Source organism: Convolutriloba macropyga, chromosome 6 (assembly GCF_964194025.1).
Source record: "Convolutriloba macropyga chromosome 6, txConMacr16.3, whole genome shotgun sequence".
Lineage (NCBI taxonomy): Eukaryota > Metazoa > Xenacoelomorpha > Acoela > Convolutidae > Convolutriloba > Convolutriloba macropyga.
This window is the reverse complement of record NC_134473.1, coordinates 40,674,615-40,700,444: the sequence shown is the minus strand read 5'-3', so window position 1 is coordinate 40,700,444 and position 25,830 is coordinate 40,674,615. Positions and strand designations below refer to the sequence as shown.

Here is a 25,830-nt window from a genome sequence, read left to right as displayed (position 1 = left end):
GTATTGTTGTTGGTACTGAACCACTAGGTTTTCTTGTTGTCTGTTGTTTTGACTATTTGTATTGTGTATGGTATTAGTGTTCGAATTTCTGTCATTATTTGAAATTCCGTTTTCTGATCTTAGATTGTTTTGTCTATTAATATTATCTAATGTTCTTTGAAGTTTGTCGAATACCATTTCGATTGCTTCTTCTTGTTTTCTTTCTATGTTCTCGTTAAATTGTCTAAATTTGTTTTCTATATTATCAATAAGTTGATTCGTGTGGTTTGTTACTCTTTCTGTTATTTCGTCTTTGAGATCTTGATAGTTGTACATTTGTTGTTCCCAAAATAGTTCATGTTGATCACGATTATCGTTCAATGAACTGATATATGTGTTATTTCTGTTATAATTATATTGTGTTGGGTTCTGATATTTTCGTCCAACTCTTTGATTTACTGATGGCGGTAGCAAGTCTGCGATTCTTGCATCTCTATCTTCAGTATCAGATATATCTATTTCGTCTGCTATATTCTGTTGATTTCCAAATAAATCTGATGTTAACTGTTTATTTGGTTTTATTGTTGATTTTTGTTTTGATTGTAAATCTGTCTTTATTTGGACATCTTTTGGTATTGATGTTGATGTTAGATTTCTCGATAAATTGAATGATGAAGAACCTGCTTGTCCTTGGTCTTCAATTTTTATATAGTTTTCTAACCCTTCTATGTAGTTGAAGCTGTCTGAACTTACTTTTAGTGTGCTCTCGAAATGCTGTGAATAGTATTCACTGTTCCATATGTTTTTAAGTTCGTCACTTAAGTTTTCGATTTGCTCGTGGAATGTTTCTCCAAACTGTATTCGTTTGTCATTAATGTGATCAAAATTATCTAACCAGAATAGGAATGTGAACTCTGAGATAATTTTTATTATATCTGCTGTCGCTTTTTTTAGTTCTTGTTTTAGTTCTATGATTTTTGTTAACCAATTATTATAATTTATTATGTCATTCCTTAGTTTGTCGTTTACTGATTGTATTGGTTTCTTTTGATCGTTTAATCATACTGTTGTATTTCTTAGCATTTCGTACGTTGTAGATGGTATTGCTGTTACCTTTGTTCTATCTTGTGAATCTTCGCGACGTTTTAAGAATGTTTTGAATATGTTAGGTAGTGGTGTTTCATTTTGGAAATTATAGAATGTTTTTCTATTTCCCTTTTCGTCTTTTAAGATAAATGTATAATGTTTTTTAAGTTGGTCTCTATCCAGTAGTATTACTGGTAGATAGTGTGCCAAGTGATTTCTATGGTTGTTAATTTGTTGTATATGTTTTGTTTCTTTGAAGAGGTTATTCTTCAAATTTATTATTATTCTGTACATAATTTCGCGATTTTCTTGCGAGCAATCGCTAGCAATAGTAAATGGTGTTAAGAAATGGTTTGTTATTGACTGTGGTTGATAGTTGGTGTCCATCTTTTGTTTTTATTGTTTGTAATATAATACTGTTCGTTTTAATTCCGTTGTGGAGATATGAAATTTATTATTTTCTTAAGTTTAGTTCGGAACTGGTCGCACCAGATAAGACGTGTTCTGAGCTTACCTTTTTATAGGTTACTTCTAGAACTGTCTTATGGTTGTCTCAAGAATATAGGATACTCTTAAGGCTTACCTGACTAACTAAAGTTCTAGATCTCTAGTCTGTTACTCTTCTATCTGAGCTTCAGTAGACAGTGCTCGGGCCCCAATGCTAAAGTCTAACGCATATCTCAATACAAAACAAGAGCGGAGTAGAGAGAGAGAGAGAGAAATATATTTTTTTATATCAGGTTTGAGACTAGTACCGACTAACGGGGTTGACTAAACGGTTCTGAAGGGAAAACAGATAAACCTTTAAGGAAAGGTATTTCCCCCTTTTTAAACAATCAAGGTTGAGTATTTCAGTCTTTACTTTATTTAAATAAATAAAGTCTTTGAGTCTTTTGTCGGAAGTCAACATTGACTCCAGTATAAAGACCAAACTATTCATATATTTACGAGGCAATTTTGAAAACGTAAATATTTAACCAAATGTTGTTGTTGTGGTTATATCTTTAAATTCACATTTTTGAAGATTAAAAAAACATGAAAAATTTTCCCTGAACGACAAATTAGTATCCCGACCTGATTTACTGCATGGTTTGATTGGAAGAAAATTTCTCGGAGGATCGATAGCCCTGACAGCCAATAATTTATCGATATTTCTCCATGCGTAAGTACCTGAACAACACAAGAGCTCGTGAGATTTTTAAGGAGACCGGAAGCGTTTGAACCGGGGCAAATATACAAAAACCAAATACAAGTTTTTGGAGCGAAACATTCACCAACGTACGCAAACTACGCCCTCTAACGAGTCTGCATCGAAAACGAAAAAAATTTTCCCTTGCAACAAACGCAATTCAAAACAACCCTTTTTTGCCCATTTAATAAAATGGTTAAAAACACCGGAAGACGCTATTGATGTGTTGAATCAGCTGCGTCTCTTGAAACAGAGATTTGAATTAAAGATATGGAAGGCCAACTATGATGAAGTAAACACAGTGATACATGGAAAGTTGAAATTGATATTAAATACTCAGCAAATTGATGTGGCGCCAAATGCAAGGGGCTATCTGTGCTTGGACTTCAATGGAATGCAGAGGTAAAATGGAATGCAGAGGTCAAAGGAAGAGCTTGTTTATGGTATCTTCTGACAACATTGGGACAACAAAGTGTAACCCGGTGAAGTATCAGAACATCATCGATAGAGTTTACTTCAATACACTGAAAGACTAATTTGTTTTCATTTTATTTTTGACGCATCTGAAGAAAGGATGTGCGCACTGGTTTATCTACGTTCTCGAACAATGGAGTTTTCAACCAACTGAGCATTTGTTATTGGAAAATGCAGAGTTGCACCACTGAGACATCTTTCAATGCCAAGCTTTCAATTGCACGCAGTGTTCATCGCAGTGAGAAAGATGGAGCAGATTGTCAAAGATCAGGAGACAAAAATAAATGAATCTAGTTTTTGGCCGGACTCAACTAGAGTATTGCAAAGTGTACATAGCTCTCACTGCAAATAACACGTGTCCATGGCCAGGCGAGGAGGTGAGATAGTAAATACAACTGAATTTTCGCAGTGAAATATGTGACTGATTTTCGGAACACAGCGGACATCGGCATCACAGCCCTTAATGTTGATGAACACAGAGAAGAGATTGGCTGACTGGGTCCGCCTGGTTAAAGAAATCTGAAAGTGAGAGACCGGAGCTAGTTCACCAAGTCATCGCCTCTTACGACAAGAACATCCCGCACCAGTTTCCATAATAGGATGAAGTCAGTAAAACGACTGTTCAAAGGGAACAATTTGAGAATTTCAATGGTTTGGTGGATACATTGGCGAATATGCAGCGATAACTGAGCAAAAGCAAAGTGGCTGCAAAAATAGTTGTAATTGAAAAAAAATGAAAGTAGAGACAACCATTTTAAAGCTGTTGCAGCTAGAACCGTTTGCTGAAGAGTTGAAAAACGTTTCAAGTGAAAACAAAACTCCTAAAAGCAGCAGGAATTTACAGTGCTCACCCTTCATTGACAAAGGGGCCCTTATTTGTGCCAAAAGCAGAAGGGACAAAAATCAATTAGTCTACAATGCAAAACACCTTTTTTTCATTGCAAACATCATGAAGTTGAATTATTTCTGTGTATGGGGTGAAATAAAAATTCTCATGAAGAGCACAACATGTGAGAATTATTGATCAAAAACAAATCGGGATTACAGGTAAAAAATGCCCTGCATTCAAAAAGTCCTTATTAAAGAGCAGAAGTGTGACGCGGAACAAAAGCAATGGTTCCGTCGATGCCCGAGCTACCTATAGAAAAGGTTGTAACTTCAACAGCTTTTTCAAAAGATGAAGCATACTACTTTTGCCCGTTTACATTGAAAATTGGGCAAAGAACTCAAATTGGATTGTATGTCAACCTGTATAAAATTAGGAGCCGTTAAGATAGAGATAGTTCCAAAGTTGGCACCGACATTTCACTCAATTATGAGGTTCGCTCACCAAAGAAGCAAACCCATAAAATTGTCAATGGTAATGGGCAAATTTCATTGGAACAGAGAAAGAGTTCAAAGATTTTATGACAGCATGGGACAAAGAAATATTGAACAGCATTTGCTGCAACAGGGGATCAGATGGCAGTTCAATCTACCAGCACGAGTTCACTTCGGAGAATTGTAGGAGCAACTGGCCAGAAGCTGCATGGAAGCAATGTATGTACTGTTGAGGTTGAGGAACAGATAAATTACGGAAAAATTTCTCTCAACCACAATGTCCTCTTTGTTGAGCAGCCGTTCAAACCAGTCAGTTGTGATTTAAACGAAAAGAACACTGTTACTACTGCAGAAAACTAAAAAAAATCTCGTTTTGTTGGTGGAAGACAGTGAGAAACAATGCAGTTACAAACTCTTTAGAGTTACAGAAAACCGAAGTAATTCGATCAACAAAAACTCCAATGAAAGAAGAAGTCCAGAAGAAGCCTATCGTGAAGCGCCTTCCAGTACTGCCAGTTGACGAGGATGTTTTCTCGAAGGAAAAGAGATGTTGAAGATGAGCTCCCATAGCTTGTGTAGCAAGAAAAATCATACCAAACAAAAAACTGGGATGGGAAAAATCTTTGGCATTATTTCTTCATTCTTATGCATAACCTGCTGCCATCGCAACTATTTAGTCGTAGTAATAATCCCTGTTTGAATTCTAGGTGCAGTTACAGTTATGATCACGTGATAAAAGAAAAAGAATATTTTACTGCAGCCCTAGAAAACGTCTTTTACCTTATAATTCAGCAACCTATTTCAATAACACTTTTTTGAGCAATAAATAATGTGTTACTGTGTCTTGTCCATTAAAAATTATGGGACAGTAAATTGTTGCTGAGTATTGTTTTGAAAATTATTCTTGAGCAGTGAACGGTTTGTTGCTGTGTCCTGCATCTACGAATTACTTGAGCTGAAATTCAACTGTTGCAAAGCAAAGCTTCAGGTATTTCAGCTCATGAGTACAAAGAGCAACACCACGCAACTTAATTTCTTTTGCATAGGCAGTTCTTACACATATAGTTTTGTCTTTGATTTGGATCACTATTGGTTTGAATTTGTATAGAAAAAAGAGATTTGTTATCGTGTGATCAGTAGTGAACTGAGTCCAATTCAATGAAACTTTAATGCAATGTTCAGAATATACGAAAACACAGTTAGAACACAAACGGCAGAAACAAAAGACCCGGACAGGTTTGAAATTGCTAAAACGAACTGAGCAGCGTAAAGCACTTGTCGTGACAAGCAATTGGGAGAACCGACGTTACAACGACAGTGGTAATACTCCGTCACTTTATTCATTTTTTTTGGCTAACAGCTTTTCGCGTTGAATTAGCCCTACAATAGGCGTGGAAATTCATTAAGAAAAATTGGAAATTTTTGTTAACGCGACACGCGAATATTGTTAGCATTTTCCAGGCAAGTTTGAGCATGTAAAAAGGATCTAATAATGCATTCTCAAAAATGAAATTTTTTGCCTCATAACAAAAATACATTGCTTTAAAACATATTGCCGATATTAAAAATACTGTCCTTAGAAGTATAAAATCCTATGCAAAACCCTACGCCATAATAAACCTCATTGTTGCTGTACCAAGTTGTAGTCATAGACTTTCTGATGAAAAGAAGCAGAAAAGAATCGTTTAAGAAAAAAAGTTCAAAAGAAATACGAGCTAAAAAACAAACATTCAACAAATTTATTGAAACAAAGAATCCATATAAAATTACCCATTGTTCAGTAGAGCGCTAATATGAAGCAAAACAATTCTTGTTGACAAACACTTACCTCAAATAGTTGGGTAACTTCATAACCGAGCCTCAAAAATTTTAAGCCTTTAAGCCATTTTATACATTTGCGCACTAAATTTTGAGCCAGAACTAACTTTTTATAAGACAATATAAATGATTCAAAATTTCCAATTGGTTACTCTCATCAATTGGTTAGTTTCACAAAAAATTTTTGGCGAATTTGATATACTATATCGATCAGTTCATAATAAAAATTTTAGTATTAAGTAACTAAGTGGTCTAAGTCAAGTCCAGACGGTTTATTTCGGTTGATTGTGAGGCCCCAGTTTGGCCACTATGATTCTAAAAAAATGACACAGAGAGCAATTTACAAAAGTTAATTATAAATTTTATAGTTAAAAAATGAGGACAGCCTTCGATGAATGATTTTTTTTGATGAAAACTTACCAAATACCATTATACTCAATGCCTAAACTTAAGGCCATTATTCCCAATGTGCTTTGAAAATTTCCTTCATAAATCCGAATAAGAATTAGCAGTCGGTATTGCACGTATGTTTTAACATATTCAAGCGGATATTTCAATCACATGTTCGGTTGTGATTTTTTCATGGCAAGTCTCACGGGCCATGTCCATTAAGTATTTTAAAACATACGTGTAACAGGATTTGTAATTGGATTATCAAATGGCAATACAAAGATGCATTGGATTTGGTATTGGGTATATTGGCATTGGGTACAATGGAATTGTGAAATGGAATTGGGTACTAAGTGTTGACATCGATTGTATCTTCTATCCATAGATACAATACAAAAATCACTGCGTGTCCAGATTGAGAATATTTAACAAAATCACACAAAGTTCATATATTTTGTCTTTAGTGTATCTCGTGAGAGCGCTCTTAATAAAGATGGATCCTATTAAAGTCACCAAAAGTACCTAAAAACAGTTAAGTTGCATTCAGAAAAGTGATCAATGTGGGTAGTGTAATTGTAAAGCGCAAGACAGTGCTAACGAATTGTACGTGACTAACTGACCTCTGAGTTTTCACCAGGGTTTTAATTTTTTTAAACTAAAACTAATGTTTGAAAAACGCTGGGAGCCGCTGAAAGAAAACATTTTTCAGCATATAAATTTTACACGAATATCAACTTAATTTTCCGAATTTTCAACATATTTACATAATTTCAGCACTTGTCAAGACAACGGTTATGCATGATTTTCAGCGCTTGTCGCAAGATTAAAAACTGCTCAGCGCATTTCAGCGCTTGTTCATGTTCGGTTCATGGGTCAAGCAAAAGTATTCTCATAGGTCTGCTTGTTGCGAATCCTGAATATTTAAAATTCTTTCTGCCTCTCTACCTGCAAGAGCAGCACCGGAGCAAGATTAAACAAAAAAGCAAGAGATTAGTCCAACTTAAAAGAGATATCGCAAAACATCAAAAATGCCAAAACGCAAAACTGCCAAAAGACTTAAGAAGTCTGTCACTCCTAGTATGAAGCCGTTTTGAAGTATACTGCCAAAAAACTTGTTTGAAGGGAACCAGGTAGTTTAAGTTAAATTGTCTTCCTTCCTTTGGCCATAATGAAATTGGGAGGATTTTAAGATGTTCGCTTTTCCAAAAACTTATATTGACATACTAAAAAAACAACGTGTAGCAAGGTAAATCATATCAGACAAAAAACTGTGATGGAAAAAATCTTTGGCATTATTTCCTCATTTTTATGCACAACCTGCTGCCATCGCAACTATTTGGTCGTAGTAATAGTCCCCGTTTGAATTTTAGGTACAGTTACAATTATGATAACTTGATAAAAGAAAGAAGAATAAATTACTGCAGCCGCAGAAAACGTCTTTTAACTTATAATTCAGCAACTTATTGCAAAAACACACTTTTGAGCAATAAATAACGTGTTACTGTATCTTGGCCATTAAAAATTATGAGACAGTAAATTGTTGCTGCATATTGTTTTGAAAATTATTCTTGAGCAGTGAACTATTTGTAATTGTGTCCTGCATCTAGGAATTACTTGAGCTGAAATTCGACTGTTGCAAACCAAAGCTTCAAGTATTTCAACTCATGAGTACAAAGAGCAACACCACGCAACTTAATTCTTTTGCAGAGACAGGTCTTAGACATATAGTTTTGTCTTCGATTTGGATCACTATTGGTTTGAATTTGTATAGAAAAAAGAGATTTGATATCGTGTGGTCAGTAGTGAACTGAGTCCAATTCGATGAAACTTTAATGCATATACAAAAATACAGTTAGAACACAAATGGCAGAAACAAAAGACCCGGACAGGTTTGAAATTGCTAAAACAAACTGAGCGGCATAAAGCTTTTGTTGTGACAAGCGGTTGGGAGAACCATCGCTACAATGACAGCGGTAATACTCCGTCACTATATTCATTTTTTTTGGCTAACGGCTCTTCGCATTGAAGTAGCCCTACGATAAGCGTGGAAATTGGTTAAGAAAAATTTGAAAGTTTTGTCAACGCGACACGCGAATGTTGTCAGCATTTTCCAGGCAGGTTTGAGCATGTAAAAGCGATCTATTAATGCATTCTCAAAAATGAAATTTTTTGCCTCATAACAAAAATACATTGCTTTAAAACATATTGCCGATATTAAAAATACTGTCCTTAGAAGTATAAAACCCTATGCAAAACCCTACGCCATAACGAACCTTATTGTTGCTGTACCAGGTTTTGAAAAGAAGCAGAAGTGAATCGTTTATGAAAAAAATGTTCATAAGAAATATGAGCTAACAGACAAACAGTCAAGAAGTTTATTGAAACAAAGAATCCATAAAAAAGATTTACCCATTGTTCAATAGAGCGCCAATAGGAAGCAAAACAATTCTTGTTGACAAACACTTACCTCAAATAGTTGGGTAACTTCATAACCGAGCCTCAAAAATTTTAAGCCTATAAGCCATTTTATGCATTTGCGCCCTAAATTTTGAGCCAGAACTAACTTTTTATAAGACAATATAAATGATTCAAAATTTCCAATTGGTTACTCTCATCAATCGGTTAATTTCACAAAAAATTCTTGGCGAATTTGATATACTATATCGATCAGTTCATAATAAAAATTTTACTATTAAGTAACTAAGTGGTCTAAGTCAACTCCAGACGGTTTATTTCGGTTGATTGTGAGGCCCCAGTTTGGCCACTATGTTTCGAAAAAAAAATGACACCGAAAGCAATTTACAAAGGTTAATTCTAAATTTTATAGTTAAAAAAAATGAGGACAGCCTTCGATGAATGATTTTGTTTTATGAAAACTTACCAAATACCATTGTACTCAATGCCTATTAAACTTAATGCCATTATTCCCAATGTGCTTTGAAAATTTCCTTCAAAAATCCGAATAAGAATTAGCAGTCGGTATTGCACGTATGTTTTAACATATTGAAGCGGATATTTCAATCACATGTTCGGTTGTGATATTTTCATAGCAAGTCTCACGGGCCATGTCCATTAAGTATTTTAAAACATACGTGTAATAGGATTTGTAATTGGATTATCAAATGGCAATATAAAGATGCATTGGATTTGGTATTGGGTATATTGGCATTGGGTACAATGGAATTGTGAAATGGAATTGGGTACTAAGTGTTGACATCGATTGTATCTTCTATCCATAGATACAATACAAAAATCACTGCGTGTCCAGATTGAGAATATTTAACAAAATCACACATAGTTCATATAGTTTGTCCTTAGTGTATCTCGTGAGAGCGCTCTTAATAAAGATGGATCCTATTAAAGTCACCAAAAGTACCTATACTATATTTAAGGTTTGAAAAACGCTGGCAGCCGCTGAAAGAAAATATTTTTCAGCATATAAATTTTACACGAATATCAACTTAATTTTCCGAATTTTCAACATATTTACATAATTTCAGCACTTGTCAAGACAACGGTTATGCATGATTTTCAGCGCTTGTCGCAAGATTAAAAACTGCTCAGCGCATTTCAGCGCTTGTTCATGTTCGGTTCATGGGTCAAGCAAAAGTATTCTCATAGGTCTGCTTGTTGCGAATCCTGAATATTTAAAATTCTTTCTGCTTCTCTACCTGCAAGAGCAGCACCGGAGCAAGACTAAACAAAGTAGCAAGAGATTAGTCCAACTTAAAAGAGATATCGCAAAACATCAAAAATGCCAAAACGCAAAACTGCCAAAAGACTTAAGAAGTCTGTCAGCTCCTAGTGTGAAGCCGTTTTGAAGTATATTGCCACAATACTTGTTTGAATGGAACTAGGTAGATTAAGTTGAATTGTCTTCCTTCTTTTGGCCATGATGAAATTGGGACGATTTTCACATGTTCGCTTTCACAAAAACATATTGGCGTACTTTGATTTTTGATTGGTTAGTGGTTCTTCAGAATTGCAGCACTTGAATGAGCGTGCGTGGTGATTAAGTTATAACTAATAGCGAGCAAAAAAAGTGCCGTATAATTTTATGTATGTTGAAAGCGCTGAAGTTCTTTTTTCCCTAAAACTGTGTAGGAATTCTGCGGAAATTTTATTCTATTGAATTTATGTAAGGAGAGTGTTGAAAGGTTTGTTGGATTTCGTAAGAAAACAGGCTGGAATTTGTTTAAGGGAATATGTTGATAGCGCTGATTTGGGAAACATTTCTGCTTTCCAAAGTGCTGAAAATATGTAAAATTTGTGCCAAGATTTGTTTAGTGTTTTATTTATGTAGGGAACGTGTTGATTAATAAGCTGCGCGCAAACATAGTTCAAATCACTTCAAAACTAGAATTATCATAAGCATCAGCTATTGGAGATTTTGCAATTTCCCGATAATAATGAAGAGTTTTCTTCTTTATAATTCGGAGTTGATACAAGGAGTTTGCATGATAGGAGTAACTAACTTCGGTGAGCTTATTTACTTGATTGCAGTAACTAGTTTTAACATTCTCGAGTTGTGAATTTTTAGGAAAAGCGTTGAATGTGCTTCAATTATGTAAGAAATGTGCTGAAAAATCTGCTGAACTATTGTCAGAAATAAGTTGACAATAGCTGAAAATATTTTTAATCAGTACATTCAGAAAGTTAAAAACAATTCATCAACAAATTCAGCATATTCCCGGCAGAATTTCAGCACATTTAAAGGTTTTCCTTAAAAATCGCATCTCGACTGGATTGAAGTTAGTTACTGTGATCAAGTAAATAAGCTCACGGAAATTAATTACTTCTATCACGCAAAATCCTTGTATTCGAACATCGAATTATAGTGAAGAAAACTCTTTATTATTTTCGGGAAATTACACAACCTCCAATAGCGGATGGTAGTGATAAATCTAGTTTTGAAACCATTTGAACTAAGTTTGCTTGTTGTTACCTGTAATGAAACATAAATTCTTGACTTTTGGTTGCTCTTATTTAGTTGTGACCTCTTATCAGTTGTTTTCGGGAAAGAGTAACTCTCAGGTTTTTGGCGGTAATTTAATCATCAGCATTGTTCATGCTTTTCTTGAGTTTCCAAGGTCATTGGGAATATGCTCCAAGAAGGAAGGCAGGGGTTGAAGATCATCTTGATTGTCGTTTGATCTGATATGCTTGAACCTATATAATTGGAAATGAAAATACTGTAAGGGTAATTAACATCAAAGGGGGTGGATATAGCTCATGTTGCCTAAGTGCCGGAGCGAAAATGCGAATTAAAAAACTACGGAGAAAAAACCCGTGCGAGACCGGCAACCGGACGCACGAACGAGCCGTAAGCCGTCTTTACTTTAGCAACTCCTACATCACCGTCTCGTCCAGTGGATGTTTCCACAACTCTTCCAAGGGGCCAAATTCCTCTCGGCATCAAGTCTTTGAGTACCCACACAACATATCCAACTTTCAGAGGAGGCTGGTTGTTGTCTGTCCATTTAAGTCTCTTGAGTAATGTCGGCAGGTACTCCTTGACCAAACGCCGTAACAAGTGGTTCATCAACTGCTGAACGCGCTTCCAAGTCTTGAAACTAGCTGGCTGTTGATCTCCAAATTTTCCGGCTGGCAGGGAACTGTACGGGCGTTGAATCAGGGATTGGTTAGGAGTGAGTGGTTCTTCGTTTTCAGGCTGATCGGCAACGTTTGTCAAGGGTCTGGAACTCAGGATTGCTTCAACTTCAACCGTTATTGTCTCAAAGATGTCGAAGGAGAGACGCTTAGATCCTAGAATGGTCAAAAGTGTCCTTTTGGCGCTCTTAATCAATCGCTCCCACACGCCACCGAAATGAGGGTAGCACGGTGGGTTAAATTTCCATGTGGTTTTGACTGCTGCTAGGACTTTATAAATCTTGTCTTTGTCTAAAGCCTTAACCGACTTCTTCAGCTCTTCGGAGGCGCCGACAAATGTTTTTTTTCCGTTATCGCTGTACAACAAAAAAGGTTGGCATCTTCGGCAGGTGAAGCGTTGATATGCATTGCGGAAGGTGTATTTAAATCTGGACGTGTTTCCAAATGGACTGCTCGCGTAACGAGGCATGTAAAAATAAGTTCATAATGTTTCTCGATTTTATTTTGTTTGTCTTCAATAAAAAACGGGCCAAAAAAGTCCAGTCGTGTGTTGGCGAACGGAAATTTGGTTTCTTCTGTGGGGAAGCGGAATGCAAGAAGTGGGGGCCAATATTGGTTGTATATTCTGAGCGTCAAAACGGCGACACAGAACACATCGGTATTTTATTGATAAGAGTATTTTTCGCTGTCCGATGACGTAGTAACGTTGTTGTACGATTGCTTTGACCGGTTTCGTTGCTTGATGAGCACGAATTCTATGAGCATGTTCAAGGTATAGTCTAGCAATCTTTTCCTTTGCGTCTAAGATTATTGGACATTTTTCGATATCCAATTCTGTTGGAGCCAACAGAAGACGGCCACTTGATCGTAGGAGTCCGTTTTGGTCAGTTATTGGATTCAAGTTTCTTAATTTGCTCTTGGCGTCTAACTTTTGTGTTCTTTTTAAATCGTTGATTGTTGAAGAGAAAGCATTGTTTTGAGACAACTTTAGCAGAAAATTTTGAGATAAACAAACATCATCTTTAGTGTATTGACTTTTGTTAGAACGGTTCTTCTTCGCTCTGTAAACCAAACTGAAGACATTGCAAAGTTTAAACTAGCTTATTCCATTTTGAAAAGCGGTTCGCGTCTAGAACAGGTTTGATTGGTATTTTTGTATTTCTGTTTACGGCACCCACGGATCTTTTTCATATCTTTCCAAGAACTTTCAATGTCTTGCAAATTTGTGGTGCTGCAAGCCATTTCGGGGTGATTTCTGATGGCTCAAGGCCACGCTTTTCTTGGTCGGCTGGATTAAAATTAGTTGGGACAAGATTCCACTCATCAGTTGTAGTTTTTCTCTTAGTTTCTTCGAGTCAATTCGAGACAAAAACGTTTTGTTTCTTAGTTGAGCTGATCCATTACAAGACAACACGACTATCGGTCCACAAGTAGACTTTTTCAATTTTGTCGTTTCGGCTTGTATCAAGGTGCAGAAGCGTGTACCTAAAACGGCTGCTTCGAGTTTTAATTTTTGCACAATAACTTTTTTTAATTGGTGCAACTTTGCATTTTCCAAGCAGAAAAGATGTTTCAAAGATTTCGTCCTCTTTTGGGAGCAAATGTAAGCAACTGCTGCCAATGCGACTGTTGAGCCGTCAACAAAGACATGGAGCTGGTGATTATTTTCCTGATTCGTTGAGGTGTTCAACCATCTGGGGATTTTGATATCAGGCATTGCAAAGTAACTATCGAGCAATTTTTGTAGGTTGGAATGTAGTTCTGCGGGAAGTAGTTCATCCCACTTCTTGCCTAGCTTCCCGATTTATTGTAAAAGCATTTTGATTCTAATTGTTAGCGGAGACAAAATTCATAGGGGGTCGAAAATGGTTGATACTAAGCTGAACATTTTCATGGTGTATACTGACTTGCATTTGGGGAAATTGTTATAAAGTCTTCATAAGAAAACAGTCAGTTCTGGTATCCAATTTTTGACCGAGGACTCTATTGATCTCTATCAGTTCATCACGATATTCTTGCCCAATGAACCTTAGGGTTTCTTGTTTGTTTGACACAAATTTTGTCGAGCGAAAGCCACCTTTATGAAAGCGACTTTCAGTCCGGTTAATGGTTTCAGCTGTTTCTTCTATAGACGGCAAAGAATAGATATAGTCGTCCATATAAAATGGTTTTTTATTGCATTAACTGCTTTTTGGAATTCAATTGCATTATCTTCTGCGCAACGGTTCAGCACGAAAAATGCACAAAATGGGGAGCAAGTTGCTCCAAAAATTAATCTGGTGAACTGGTATTGGTTAACCATCTCTTCATTGGGCCAGATAAAGCGTATTGCAGATTGGTCCTCATGCCTTTTTGCTATCTGCATGAACATGGCTTGGATATCAGAGACAATGGCAACTGGTTTTCACAAAGTCTCAGAAGAATTCCTGCCAAGTTGCTCGGCAAATCTGGTCCTGTTATCAAACTGGAGTTCAAAGATTGACCTCTAAACTTGGCCGAAACATTTGCTACTCTGCGCACTTTTCCGCGCTTGTATGGATTAACCACAGAGTGATGCGGCAAATACCAAATTTTCTCGAATTCTGGCTGCCTGCTGAATTTCAGCTGGCTTGACATAAAATTTTTGAAGATCTGTTGTGAGAGTTTGCTCATACAGCTCTTTCAATTGGATGTCAGTACTGAGTCGTTTCTGAAGACTTTTCAGCTGACTGAGAGCTGCGAAATAATTATTTTCAATTCTCAATGTTTTTTCCAAGGTAGTCCAATTTGGTACCTCAAGTGCTTCTTCATCAACGGGATTTGTAGATTCACTCTCGGGTTGACTTTCTTCGGCTTCGATTTTCCAGAATTGCTCAAGCAACTCATCGAGGGGCTGATCGTCGGAGCTTTGTCGTGATACGTGGAACTTGTACTGTTTCTGCTGGTGAGATCACTTTTTGGGTTGCTTTTGTGCTCTTTCAAATTCTCCAGCTAGGGTCCATCCAGGCCTTGTCTTTACGCCAAATGGCTGGTTTATAGTTGCCGGGATGACTTCAACTGGATGTGTGAAAGCAAAAGTGTTTATTCCCAAAAGGGCACCAATTTTGCCTTCAGCTCTTTCTGGGAAGTGGATGTGACGCAATTCTTTGAATGCATCGCAAAGCTGGTTGAGTTCAAATGTATGAGCTGATGCTAAAAGAGTGCTATAAGTGGTTGTAATTTGAAATTTTTGATCCAATTTTTTGTAGGGTGTAACCGTCACTTGTTAAGAAATTTTTCAATGTGGCATATCATGCTCTGTGTTAAGATACTCAAGCGTAGTGGCTTCTTGATCTTCGCATGGAAGAGCAAGTAACTGAGATTTTGTCAAGTATGAAAGTAAATTGGCTTCTGGGATCAATCAGAGCGTACGTATCGAAAGCTTCCTTGCCGTTCAGAAAAGATACTGGGATAAGTTCGAACCATTCTTTTGGTGTAGACTGTAGATGATTCAAGCAAAAATTTTGGTTGGAATTGATGAAATTCATTCTAATTTTTGTCTGCAAAAGACTGTCGTAGCGGCTCTTTTGTGTTTTGGATGAGACGCTAACGTTGCTGTTACTTCCTGGTTCACAATGCTGTATGACTGGCTGATTTTCCTGGTTGGTAACATTTGTAATTGTGGAATGGCTGGTGGCAAAAGCAGCTGGGGGACGCTTGATAATTTTACCAGCGTCATGCAGAGTTGTGAGGTGGTATCCGCTGCATGTTTGGCAGGTCTTTGGCAGGGCTCAAACAGTTCGAGCAAAGATTGTTCTTGCTTACAATGTCAAATCGCTGGCTTGGGCTGCATTTTTGGTAATCGGGACAGGTCGCTAGTATATGGTTTCCTCGACATTTTTCGCAAGAATGCTTTTGCTCATTTGCGTTCTTTTGGAGTGGGAAAAGTGGAGCGCTAGGTGGTTTCACAATACCGCTACTGCTTACTTTTGTTCACTGATTTCGGTTAGCTGGCTGTGCTGGAAAGCCTGATCTTTGGATACCTAAATTTCTCGCGTAATTATCGCTGTTGTTCAAGTTCCCAGAATTAATAAAATTGTTTCTACGAAGGTTATTTTGCTGGACGTTTTTGCGGCGTATCTTATCGCACACATGTGCTTGAACTTCCAACCATTTCTGAAATTCAACTAAAGTGGCTGGTGTTTCGATTGATGTAACTGTGTGCTCTGTCCATCTAGGGAGGATGTTATGCAGTGCTTTTTCTTTGGCTTTCTCCATAAGTGTTGAGCTCTGTAGGTCCGCAGTGTATCCCAGGTATTGGAAAGTTTGCACTAAACGTTTCAAGAACAAAGCAAAGGCTACAATGTTTTGCTTGTCATAGTCATTAGTTGATTTCCAGTTTTCCATTGATTTATGAAGGCGTTCACCACTACTGTAGGATCACCAAAAAATGACATGATTTCGTTTAAAGCTGTGATCTAATAAGCAGGATCACACGAACACGCTTGGATGACATCTTTTGCTTTGCCAGTAACTGCATTTTGCAATTAGTTGATTCGATGTGTGTCAGTAATACTGGTGTTGTTATTTACTAGGCAAAAAACTTTTTTATTCACTTGTGGTACTTCAATGGGTTGGCATTTAGGTTTTGAACTGTAAGAGATGGTAACTTGATTGAGTGTTTACTTGTTGGTTTCTGCCAATATGGAGCTGTGTTTGAGGCCCACAGTAAAGAATTGATTTCAACTGAGGGTTGTTTGAATCTTTCATTTGATAGTGGAGGTAATACGCTGGAAAAATGATGTGAACGTGGTAATTGTGGCGCGGGATTTTGCTCTACTGAAGGCAGTGCTTGTGGCGGAAAAGTTGAGATTGAAGAAGCAATGGGAACACTATCAGTTATTGTTACTGAACAGGCGGTTTGTTGAACACCGAATGCATTGAGAGGCTCAATGCCAACGTTTTTGATTTGTGACTGTGGCTGGAATTGAGTAAAGCTTCCAGGTAAAACTTTATTCTCTGTTTTTTTGCAATTCCTGTCCATTATGCAATGGTAAAGAAGTTATGTTAGAAGTTTGAAAATTGTTTGCGTTTTGGCAGGAATTTTCAAAGAAATGATTAAAGTTTGACATCGTGTTACTCAGTTCAAATGGTTCTTTTGTCTGTTGCAGATCAAAATCTAGATTCTGTCTATTTTCTTGACTGTAATATTTGACAGAACTGGGATTCATCGAGCGGGGATTAAGTGCTCCTTGGTACTTGGAACAACCCACGCTCTTTGGTTGAAACGTTTTCGTCTGAAACCGTTCTTCGGCAATATCTCAAAGAACTCAGATAGCATGTTTTCTGACTGAAACTGATTATTATGGTTTTTCTGAGGAAAAAGGTTTTGAAATTTTTTTTGCGTGCCTACAAAACTAAGCGGCTGCTTTGAATCATTGCTGCTTTAAGCTGCTGCTGTCTGACTGTAAAATTATCAACAGCAGATAACGTTGTATCACTGAGAGAAAAACAATCGGGAGTTTTTGCGACGGTCGTCTCGGGTTTTGCAAAATTTTTATCCGTGTTTTTTTACTTCTGATTTGGATTCAACTGTGTTATCGATGTTAATTGACCTGAATAAAAGTCAGGGGATTCTCGTTGTTGCCATTTAAAAAATTTGACAACATTGGTTTGGTTTGTTGCTGTGGCATTCAGACCAAAACAGGGATGGTTTCTCCGGTCTTGGTGGTAAAGTTGGTGTTTTGTTGGAAAATGATGAACGTTCTGGGTTGCTTGCTTCTGGAATCTCGTTCATTGATTATGAGCATCTCCGTGAGGTTGGACATCTGGAAGTCGTATGAGTTGTTACGCTGACATCATTGCGTATCCTAGTTGAAGATTGGCTGAGTAATCCATCGTCATCTAAGCTGTCAATTTCGTGTTCAAATTTTTCTAGACGTGACAGAAAATTTGAATATTGTTCTATGACAGATGATGCTACTGGAGTTCGGACTTTCTTTTAACACAGCATCAAGTGTTGTTTTCAGCTAGTCAACATTTGCTTTTGCTTTATTGATGTGCAAGGTGAGTGATCTGCAATTCTTTTGCTGATCAATTGCAGTTTTTCAGACGTCCAGCTTGCGCTTGATTTTCAAACTCAGATCTGCAATTTTGAATTTGTTTAACGCGTACTGAAAACTTTGACTGTTCTTCTTTGTCATCTTGCTCTTGTTGGTCTTTTTAGTACGAAGAGGTGAAACGGCTTCGAAACCAGAGCGATGCAAATTTCAAAGTTGAAAAACGATTTTTATGGCACTGTGAGCCTAATCCAGTTTTTTGTTGTTCAAAATTTTGATGCAACTTTTCTGAAAAAATAGAATCCTTTTTTTTTGTTGTGCTAAATTTAGCTAGTTTTACCTCTAAAAAACTTTTTGGGCGCGCTTATTTCGTCAATACAATAAACACAACCGATTAATTGCTAAACTTAAGAAAATCAAAACTTTCTCTTTAGTAGATTAAGTGTATGGCTCTTGAAAGATTTTTGTTACAAACTTTTACAAGTACAAACACATTTTTCGAAAAGGAATAACAAATGCTTAGAGATTGCTACTGCTTAGAACCTGTGATGGAAAATTTTAAATGTTTTTTAATGCGGTGCGAATAGGCAGCGTGAGCTACAGACAGGCAGTTAAGACAAATCGACTTGTGCTGAAGATGAATTTCATTCCCTATAAGTTGAACTGCTTGCTTCTTGTTTTATTTTCCAAATTTTCGAAATCTTTACTTTGAATGTTCCTTTCGCTCAAGTAACCGCTGACACTAAGATTTGAAGTTCATTCACTAAGGTAACTACTGCTCTCTTATTCTATCTGGTGACTACTGAGACCGAAACCGAAAAGGGGCAAGGTGACTTCTTTCGGCAACTTCCGAGATCCCGGAGAAAATGGAAGAGACTTTTGAGTTTTGCAACTCAAAGAGATCATTTGAGTGAGCAAACTTAAGTGGGGAATTATTTCGAGCTTTTGGTTTCCTTGCTTTTGCGCTAAAGAAAAGAGAGTTCCTAATTTTCTTCTTTTTGTCGTTTTTTTGAGAAGTTGTTTTCAGTACTTACCACCCCCATAACTAGGCACGTGGCTAAAAGTATGCACAAAAAAGTGATTTTCTGGTGTTGGTAAGAATACATATTAACCCATTAAATAGGCTCTTGGCTAGTAGTATTCAATTAAGGTCAAAGAATGCGCAAATTCTTTTAGTTTTTTTTGAAGAAGTGTTTTTGGAACTTCTCTCTCCGCTCTTCACGATTTTGCAGAATGATTAAATAAGTTCTCAGTTTGTCTTGTACTAATCGGAGGAGGCTGATCCAATAGGTCTTTTTAAAAACTCGATTGATGGTTTAAATAAATGTTAGAAAAACTGAGTTTTGATTTCTATGAGTCAGAGAAGCAATTTTGCCACTTTTCTGTTACTTCTTTGCAGTTTTGCAAAATTGATAAAAATTATTTATCGGCTTGTTTTGAAATGAAATGAAGGGATGCGATCAATAGGTTTTCTTGGATCTAATAAATGTTTTAACAAAAACGTTGGAAAACGTTATTAAATTTTTTTTGAATGAAAGAAGCAGTTTTGCCAATTTTATATTGCCTCTTTTCCAAATGCAAAACCGAAATACTGATTCTGAAACTTGTTTTAAAACAAACTGAGGGGCTCAATGAATAGGCTTTCTTAGATCTACTAATTGTTTATAACAAAATGTCAAGAAAACGGTTTTTGAATTTTTGAGTCAAAATTAAAATTTTGCTAAATTCAAGTTGCTTCTTTGCTAAAATACGAAGTCGATAAACTGACTGTGAAGCTTGTTTTCTATCAAACCCAGGAGGGCCAATCAATAGGTTTTTCGGATTTATTAAAAAATTTTCATTGAAACGTCAGAATAACTTTTTTTAATTTTAGTCTCTCAAGAAAACATTTTTGCGATTTTTTCGCTTTGCGAACAAAAATTTTGCATAAACAACTGAATTAAAAAAGTCAATTTAAGTCCAACTGAAGTGTTCTATTCAACTAGTAATTTTACTGTCATGTAGATTTTTTGCGACAAAACTACTTTCATAAATGTTTTTAAATTTTTCCGATGCAAAAAAACGCTATAAAGTTTTTTCGTGCAATTTGTGTGTATTTCTTTTGCTAAGTGCAACATATAGTTTCTCAGGGCTATTTCTTTCATAAAACATCCACTTCCATAAATCATCCACAAATCAAGCTCGTTGGGGGAAAATTTTCTGTTTTTTTGAGATTTCTTGTCGCAAAAAAAAACTTCAATTTTTTTTGGATACGACTTACAGGGAAGGGGACTTCTGAGTTGACGTCTGGTACCTCGGGCGATCATCACTTGGTGACGTCTGCAACCAAAGAAAAGTCAGGTCTTATTGATGGGCTGACGTCTGGAACCCTTGAAAAAATTCTCCTCGTCTTTGGTGACGTCTGAGACCAAAAAAATCGTCTTGGGGGCTTTTCTGCTGATTGTCTTCGTCCTGATTGCTGAGTCTTGGTCTAAGAACCCATTGAATTCTCATCAAACGCAGATGTTGTGTTGTGCAACTAGGTAACTTGTGGTCAGGTACGCCTTTTAGTTAGGCACAATCTTGATGAGGCACAATCTTGGTTCGGTTTCTTTGTCTTGGGGGGGGGTTGAGGTCACTTCACACTCTTTGTTTTTAAAAAAAAAATCCGTTCCAGAAGGTGCACTAGGTTTTCTTAATCACTGAGGTAGGTGTCCAAATTATGAAATGAAACATATATTCTAGACTTTTGGCTGCTCTTATTTAGTTGCGACTTCTTATCAGATGTTTTCGGCAAAGAGTAACTCTCACTTTTTGGAGGTAGTTTAATCATCAGCAATGCTCTTGCTTTTCTTGAGTTCCCAAGGTCATTGGGAACAAGCTCCAAGAAAGAGGGCAGAGATTGAAGATCATCTTGATGGTCGTTTGATCTGATATGCTTGAAACTGTATAATTGGAAATGAAAATACTGTAAGGGTAATAACATCAAAGGGGGTGGATGTAGCTCATGTTGCCTAAGGGCCAGAGCGAAAATTTTCGACTTCCTTACTTTGAATATTCCTTCCGCTCTAGTAACTGCTGACACTAAGTTTTGAAGTTCATCTACTATGGTAACTGCTGACACCAAAAATGCTCTCTTCTTCTATTTGGTGACTACTGAGACTGAAAAGGGCAAGGGGACTCCTTTCGGCAACTTCTGAGACCGCGGACAAAATGGAAGAGACGTTTGAGTTTTGCAACAAAAAGAGATCATTTGAGTGAGCGAACTTAAGTGGGGAATTATTTCGAGCTTTTGATTTTCTTGCTTTTGAGCTAAAGAAAAGAGAGTTGCTAATTTTCTTCTTTTCGTCGTTTTGAGAAGTTGTTTTCAGTACATACGACCCCATTAACTAGGCACGTGGCTCATAGTATACACAAAAAAGTAATTATCTGGTGTTCTTAAGAATACATATTAACCCATTAAATAGGCTCGCGGCTAGTAGTATTCAATTGAGGTCGAAGAATGAACAAATTCTTTTAGGTTTTTTTGAAGAAAGTTTTTGGAACTTTTCTCTCCGCTCTTCACGATTTTGCAGAATGATTAAATAAGTTCTCAGTTTGTCTTGAAATAAATGGAGGAGGCTGATCCAATAGGTCTTTCTAAAAATTCGACTGATGATTTAAATAAACGTTAGAAAACTGTGTTTTGATTTCTATATGTCAGAGAAGCAATTTTGCCACTTTTCTGTTGCTTCTTTGCAGTTTTGCAATATTGATTAAATTCATTATCAGCTTGTTTTGAAATACAATGAAGGGATGCGATCAATAGGTTTTCATGGATCTAATAAATCTTTTAACCAAAACGTTGGAAAAAGTTTTTAAGTTTTATTTTAGTGAAAGAAGCAATTTTGCCAAATTTATGTTGCCTTTTTACCAAATGCAAAATCGAAATACTAATTTTGAAGCTTGCCTTAAAAGAAACTGAGGGGGCTCAATGAATAGGCTTTCTTAGATCTACTAATTGTTTATAACAAAATGTCAAGAAAACGTATTTTTTGTATTTTTAAAGTCAAAGTTGAAATTTTGCTAAATTCAAGTTGCTTCTTTGCTAAAATGCAAAGTCGATAAACCGACTTTGAATCGTGTGTTCTAACAAACTCAGGAGAGCCAATCAATAGGTTTTTTGGATTTATTAAAAAGTTTTCATTAAAACGCCAGAATAACGTTTTTTGATTTTAGTCTCTCAAGAAAGCATTGTTGCGTTTTTTTTGCTTTTCGAACAAAAATTTTACATAAACAACTCAACTAACAAAAGTCTATTTAGGGTCCTGCTGAAGTATTCTATTCAGATTTTTGGTTGCTGTTATTTAGTTGCGACTTCTTGTCAGATGTTTTCGGGAAAGAGTAACTCTCGGGTTTTTGGCGGTAGTTTAATCATCAGCAATGTTCATGCTTTTCTTGAGTTTAACTGTACCTATAAAAAATGATTTAAGACTGAGTGTTTGCAATATGAAAGGTTATCTTTTTTCCAAAGTCATCCACGAGGAGCAGAACAAACAACTTGAACACACCCGAGTCGAGGTGTCACCGCCATTCAACGCAAAATTATGTAAGATAAGCGGTGAATGCGGTGAAATTACATAAATCAGGCGATGAATGCGGTGAAATTACATAAATCAGGCGGTGAATGCGGTGAAAAAACCTTTATCGCCTGGTAGTGGTGAAATTACATAAATTCATGCATGTTTTCTGAGCTTAGACTACCGATACATCGTAGTTCTTATGCGAATAGTTTTTTTTTGCTTGAAACTAAGTCTGAATTAATTGGCACTGAATGACAATACAACTTTTCTCAGTCAAAGTTCACTGAGTTTAATCGACCACCAGTTGGACAGTATCATCATGGCCACTTGATCCTTTGGAACAGTTGCCAAGTGGAATCACAATGATAGGGAGAAGAGAGAAGCAACCAATCCACAAGCACACAAGTGACCATCCAGCATTCAGCGCCGCTCTGTCTTTTAAGATTCCAAAAGCCTCTGTTGCCAATATGGCACCTAACACGGCAAACAGCTCTGAAACAAGACATATTCAAAATAAGATCTACCTGGGAGTAAAAATTCAGACAAGTTCAGACAACTTGACCCAGATAACATTTTAACTTTCGTTTTCCTTGAAAGTAAGGTTAATATAATGCAAAAACAAAATTTTAACTATTCACAAGGACATAGTAACAAGGTAATATCAGAACCGGGAACTTTAGAGAAAGTTGATTGATCTGTTAAGTTTAAAAACGAACCCATTTTTGTTGAAAATAGACAGAGCAGCGTTGGAAATTCGGGTAGTTAATATGTTCGCTAAGAAGTTCAGAAAAAAGTTTCCAAAAATAGCTTTTGAATTTTTAGCGATACGTCGAGGAGCATGATAAGGGCTTTTATCTCAAAGCATAGAAATTGATAGAAACCAGTAGAAAACACTGAACATCCGGTGAAACCGTCAATACGCTTGAAGATTGAGATTTCACTATAGTGTTCACTTCCATCAGTTTTATATCAGAATGTTGAATTTGGTTTTCAGTGACCGCATACACCCTGCGCTCTTGAAAATCTGATTATACCATCTTCAGGCTGAAATTGCGATCGAATTACAAAATCTCTTTTGCACAAAAATATGCAAACTCACTAATATGCACAAAAATATGCACAAAAATATGCACAGTGGACTGGAATTGGTCCGGCAATTTCTACAGTGGTATTAGTTGAGTCTGGTCTTTTGTTGCCCAAAAGTTTGAGCACTTGTCTGGGTCGAGTTTGATCATTGGTCCCTTTAGTCTTGCACGGTCTAATCAGGGGTTGCTTTGGTCTTGGACCTCAATCTGGATTGTTATCATCCGAGTCAAAAAAGCAGAACCCAAGTGGAGGGTGACAAGATTCAAGAGCCGTCGTAATCGAGCACGAAAACCACCCGAATCGTGATTTATCCAGGCGAAAATCTCATTATGTAACATGAATTTTACTATGAAATGCCTCTCAAGCGTCAATACCAGACCTGTGCTTAAAGTAAAAGACAGAATTGAATAGGGGTATTATTCAGAACTGAGATGCAATGGGATACTGATCCAAAGGAGGAACAAAATTGTGGAAAAATCTATGGAGTATCACTGACAAACTTCGAAAACCAAAAAAAATATTTAATTCAAAAACTTAGTCATTCTGACTTCAGTTTCAATCTGAAAAGATCTCAAACCCACCTTCAATAACCATCAGAACAACATGAGGTATGAAAATCTTGGAAGCTTTCTCAAACACCTCAGCAGCAGTGAGTGCACAGAGCAGTACTTCCACCAACCCCAGGATATTTGCAAGCAACAGGAAGGCTCTGGCACAGTTCACTTTGATCCAGTCTTTGTTGTCGCTCATGTCGTCCTCTTCTGAAGATTATAAGTTTAATGAGATTTCAAATTTTGTGACAAAACACGCTTTGAGGGCCTAGAACAAGACTTGGACTAATTAAACGCTCAAAGACGTCTCTTGAACGCAGAAGCAAAGATGCAACAATTTGTAGAAATGTTAATCGTCTAGGCAGAATGAAACAAAAATAGATCAAAAATATGTATCTGGCCATTGCGCAACTCCAAGTGGGACGAATTTGAAGTACAAGTGTAAATTCAAATAAGAAATTATGTAGACAATTAAAATACACAAATAATGAGAATTTGAAGCACTGGCAAAAATTCACAAAGAATTTACAGATAAAAATTTGAAAAATGAGAAACCAGCGCGGAAAATTTTTTGTCTTATATAGTCAAAATTTTCCTAGAAAAAGCGTCAAAAATTATGCTCAGCAAAAAAACTTTCTGTGCAAGAAAATTTACTGCGGATCGTTTTTTCTTTAAATTGTGCAAAAGTAAAACCTAAACATAAAGAGCACCCGTTTAAGACAACATCATCTGTAGGCCAAACATACAATCCTGGGCCTACGTCAAATATATTTGGCCGCAAAATATACAATCACCAATAGCAAACAGAAAAAATTGAGTTCATAAGCCTATCAAAAAGTGCAAAAACTGAAATGTTATCTAATTTCCAAATAAAACGGATCTCGAGGAACCCATTGCGTTCAGTTTTGAAATTTTCTTGAAGTGTTAGTAAGGAAACCAAGATGGATATGAACTTCCGCATTTTAAGCAATATAAAGCACTTCAACGTAGTTTAATTAAATGCGTATGCGTCTATGATGCTAATTACAAACTGGCCAACGCTATGACTTTAAAAATTAACTCAGAATAAAGAACGTTTAAATTACATGAGATATTTCACAAAAAAATAGAGGAAAATAACGATCTATTTCCTCAACTAATTGAATAATTTTTTGCAATGAACTCGATAAGTAGAAAGTTCTTGAATTTATCTTGAAAGTGCACATTACCCAAAAAGGAGCAACCAGATTCTGTGACGTCACACTTTACCCAAATTCCTCCATGTGCCCGGACAGTTTCAGACCCAAGGACACTTTCACGCCCACTCTGCCACATTTCGTGTCCATGTCCCAAAGCAATCAAGGTGAACACAATCGACTGAAGAAACAGAATGAAGAGATACTGTATTTTGTTGTCTTTCATTTTTTAGTAGAGAGCAGTTGTATATTGTTTGTAAGAGTTTTGTTAAAAAGCGTAAAAGTTGCTCATAGTCCAATTTTTTTCGCATGCGATTCTATCTGTTTGACGTATTTGATATATACAACACCGACTCACTTTCGTGACGACAATCTTCTTCAAAAATTATCAAGAAATTTAAATAATTGTGTGACAAAGTATTCAGTATTACGCTTCAAGTGAGAGAAAGTGACAGCTAATATGAGATTCTTGATTGCTTTTTTTATTAGCGCACTTTCAATTTTTTGGAATCTAACACTAATTTTAGAGGTTTTCTTAAACAAAAATTTATACTACCTTCTTAGAGAAATGCGTTCTGCTGTACTAAAGTATGC

General features: G+C 36.5%; 2 protein-coding genes across 2 annotated transcripts; both read right to left on the bottom strand.

Annotated features, from left to right (window-relative positions):
• Positions 1-11,528: 11,528 nt before the first annotated feature.
• On the bottom strand, positions 11,529-12,335 carry LOC142341313 (uncharacterized). The gene has a single exon (XM_075392237.1). The coding sequence runs from the start codon at positions 12,333-12,335 to the stop codon at positions 11,529-11,531; it is 807 nt and encodes a 268-aa protein (XP_075248352.1).
• A 10,173-nt stretch (positions 12,336-22,508) lies between these two features.
• On the bottom strand, positions 22,509-25,566 carry LOC142340985 (uncharacterized). Its single transcript, XM_075391788.1, has 3 exons — positions 25,270-25,566; positions 24,092-24,271; positions 22,509-22,916 (listed from the first exon to the last, which is right to left on the bottom strand). Exons 1-3 carry the CDS (start codon positions 25,460-25,462, stop codon positions 22,714-22,716), a joined length of 576 nt encoding a protein of 191 aa, XP_075247903.1. The 5' UTR covers positions 25,463-25,566; the 3' UTR covers positions 22,509-22,713.
• Between the last annotated feature and the right edge of the window lie 264 nt (positions 25,567-25,830).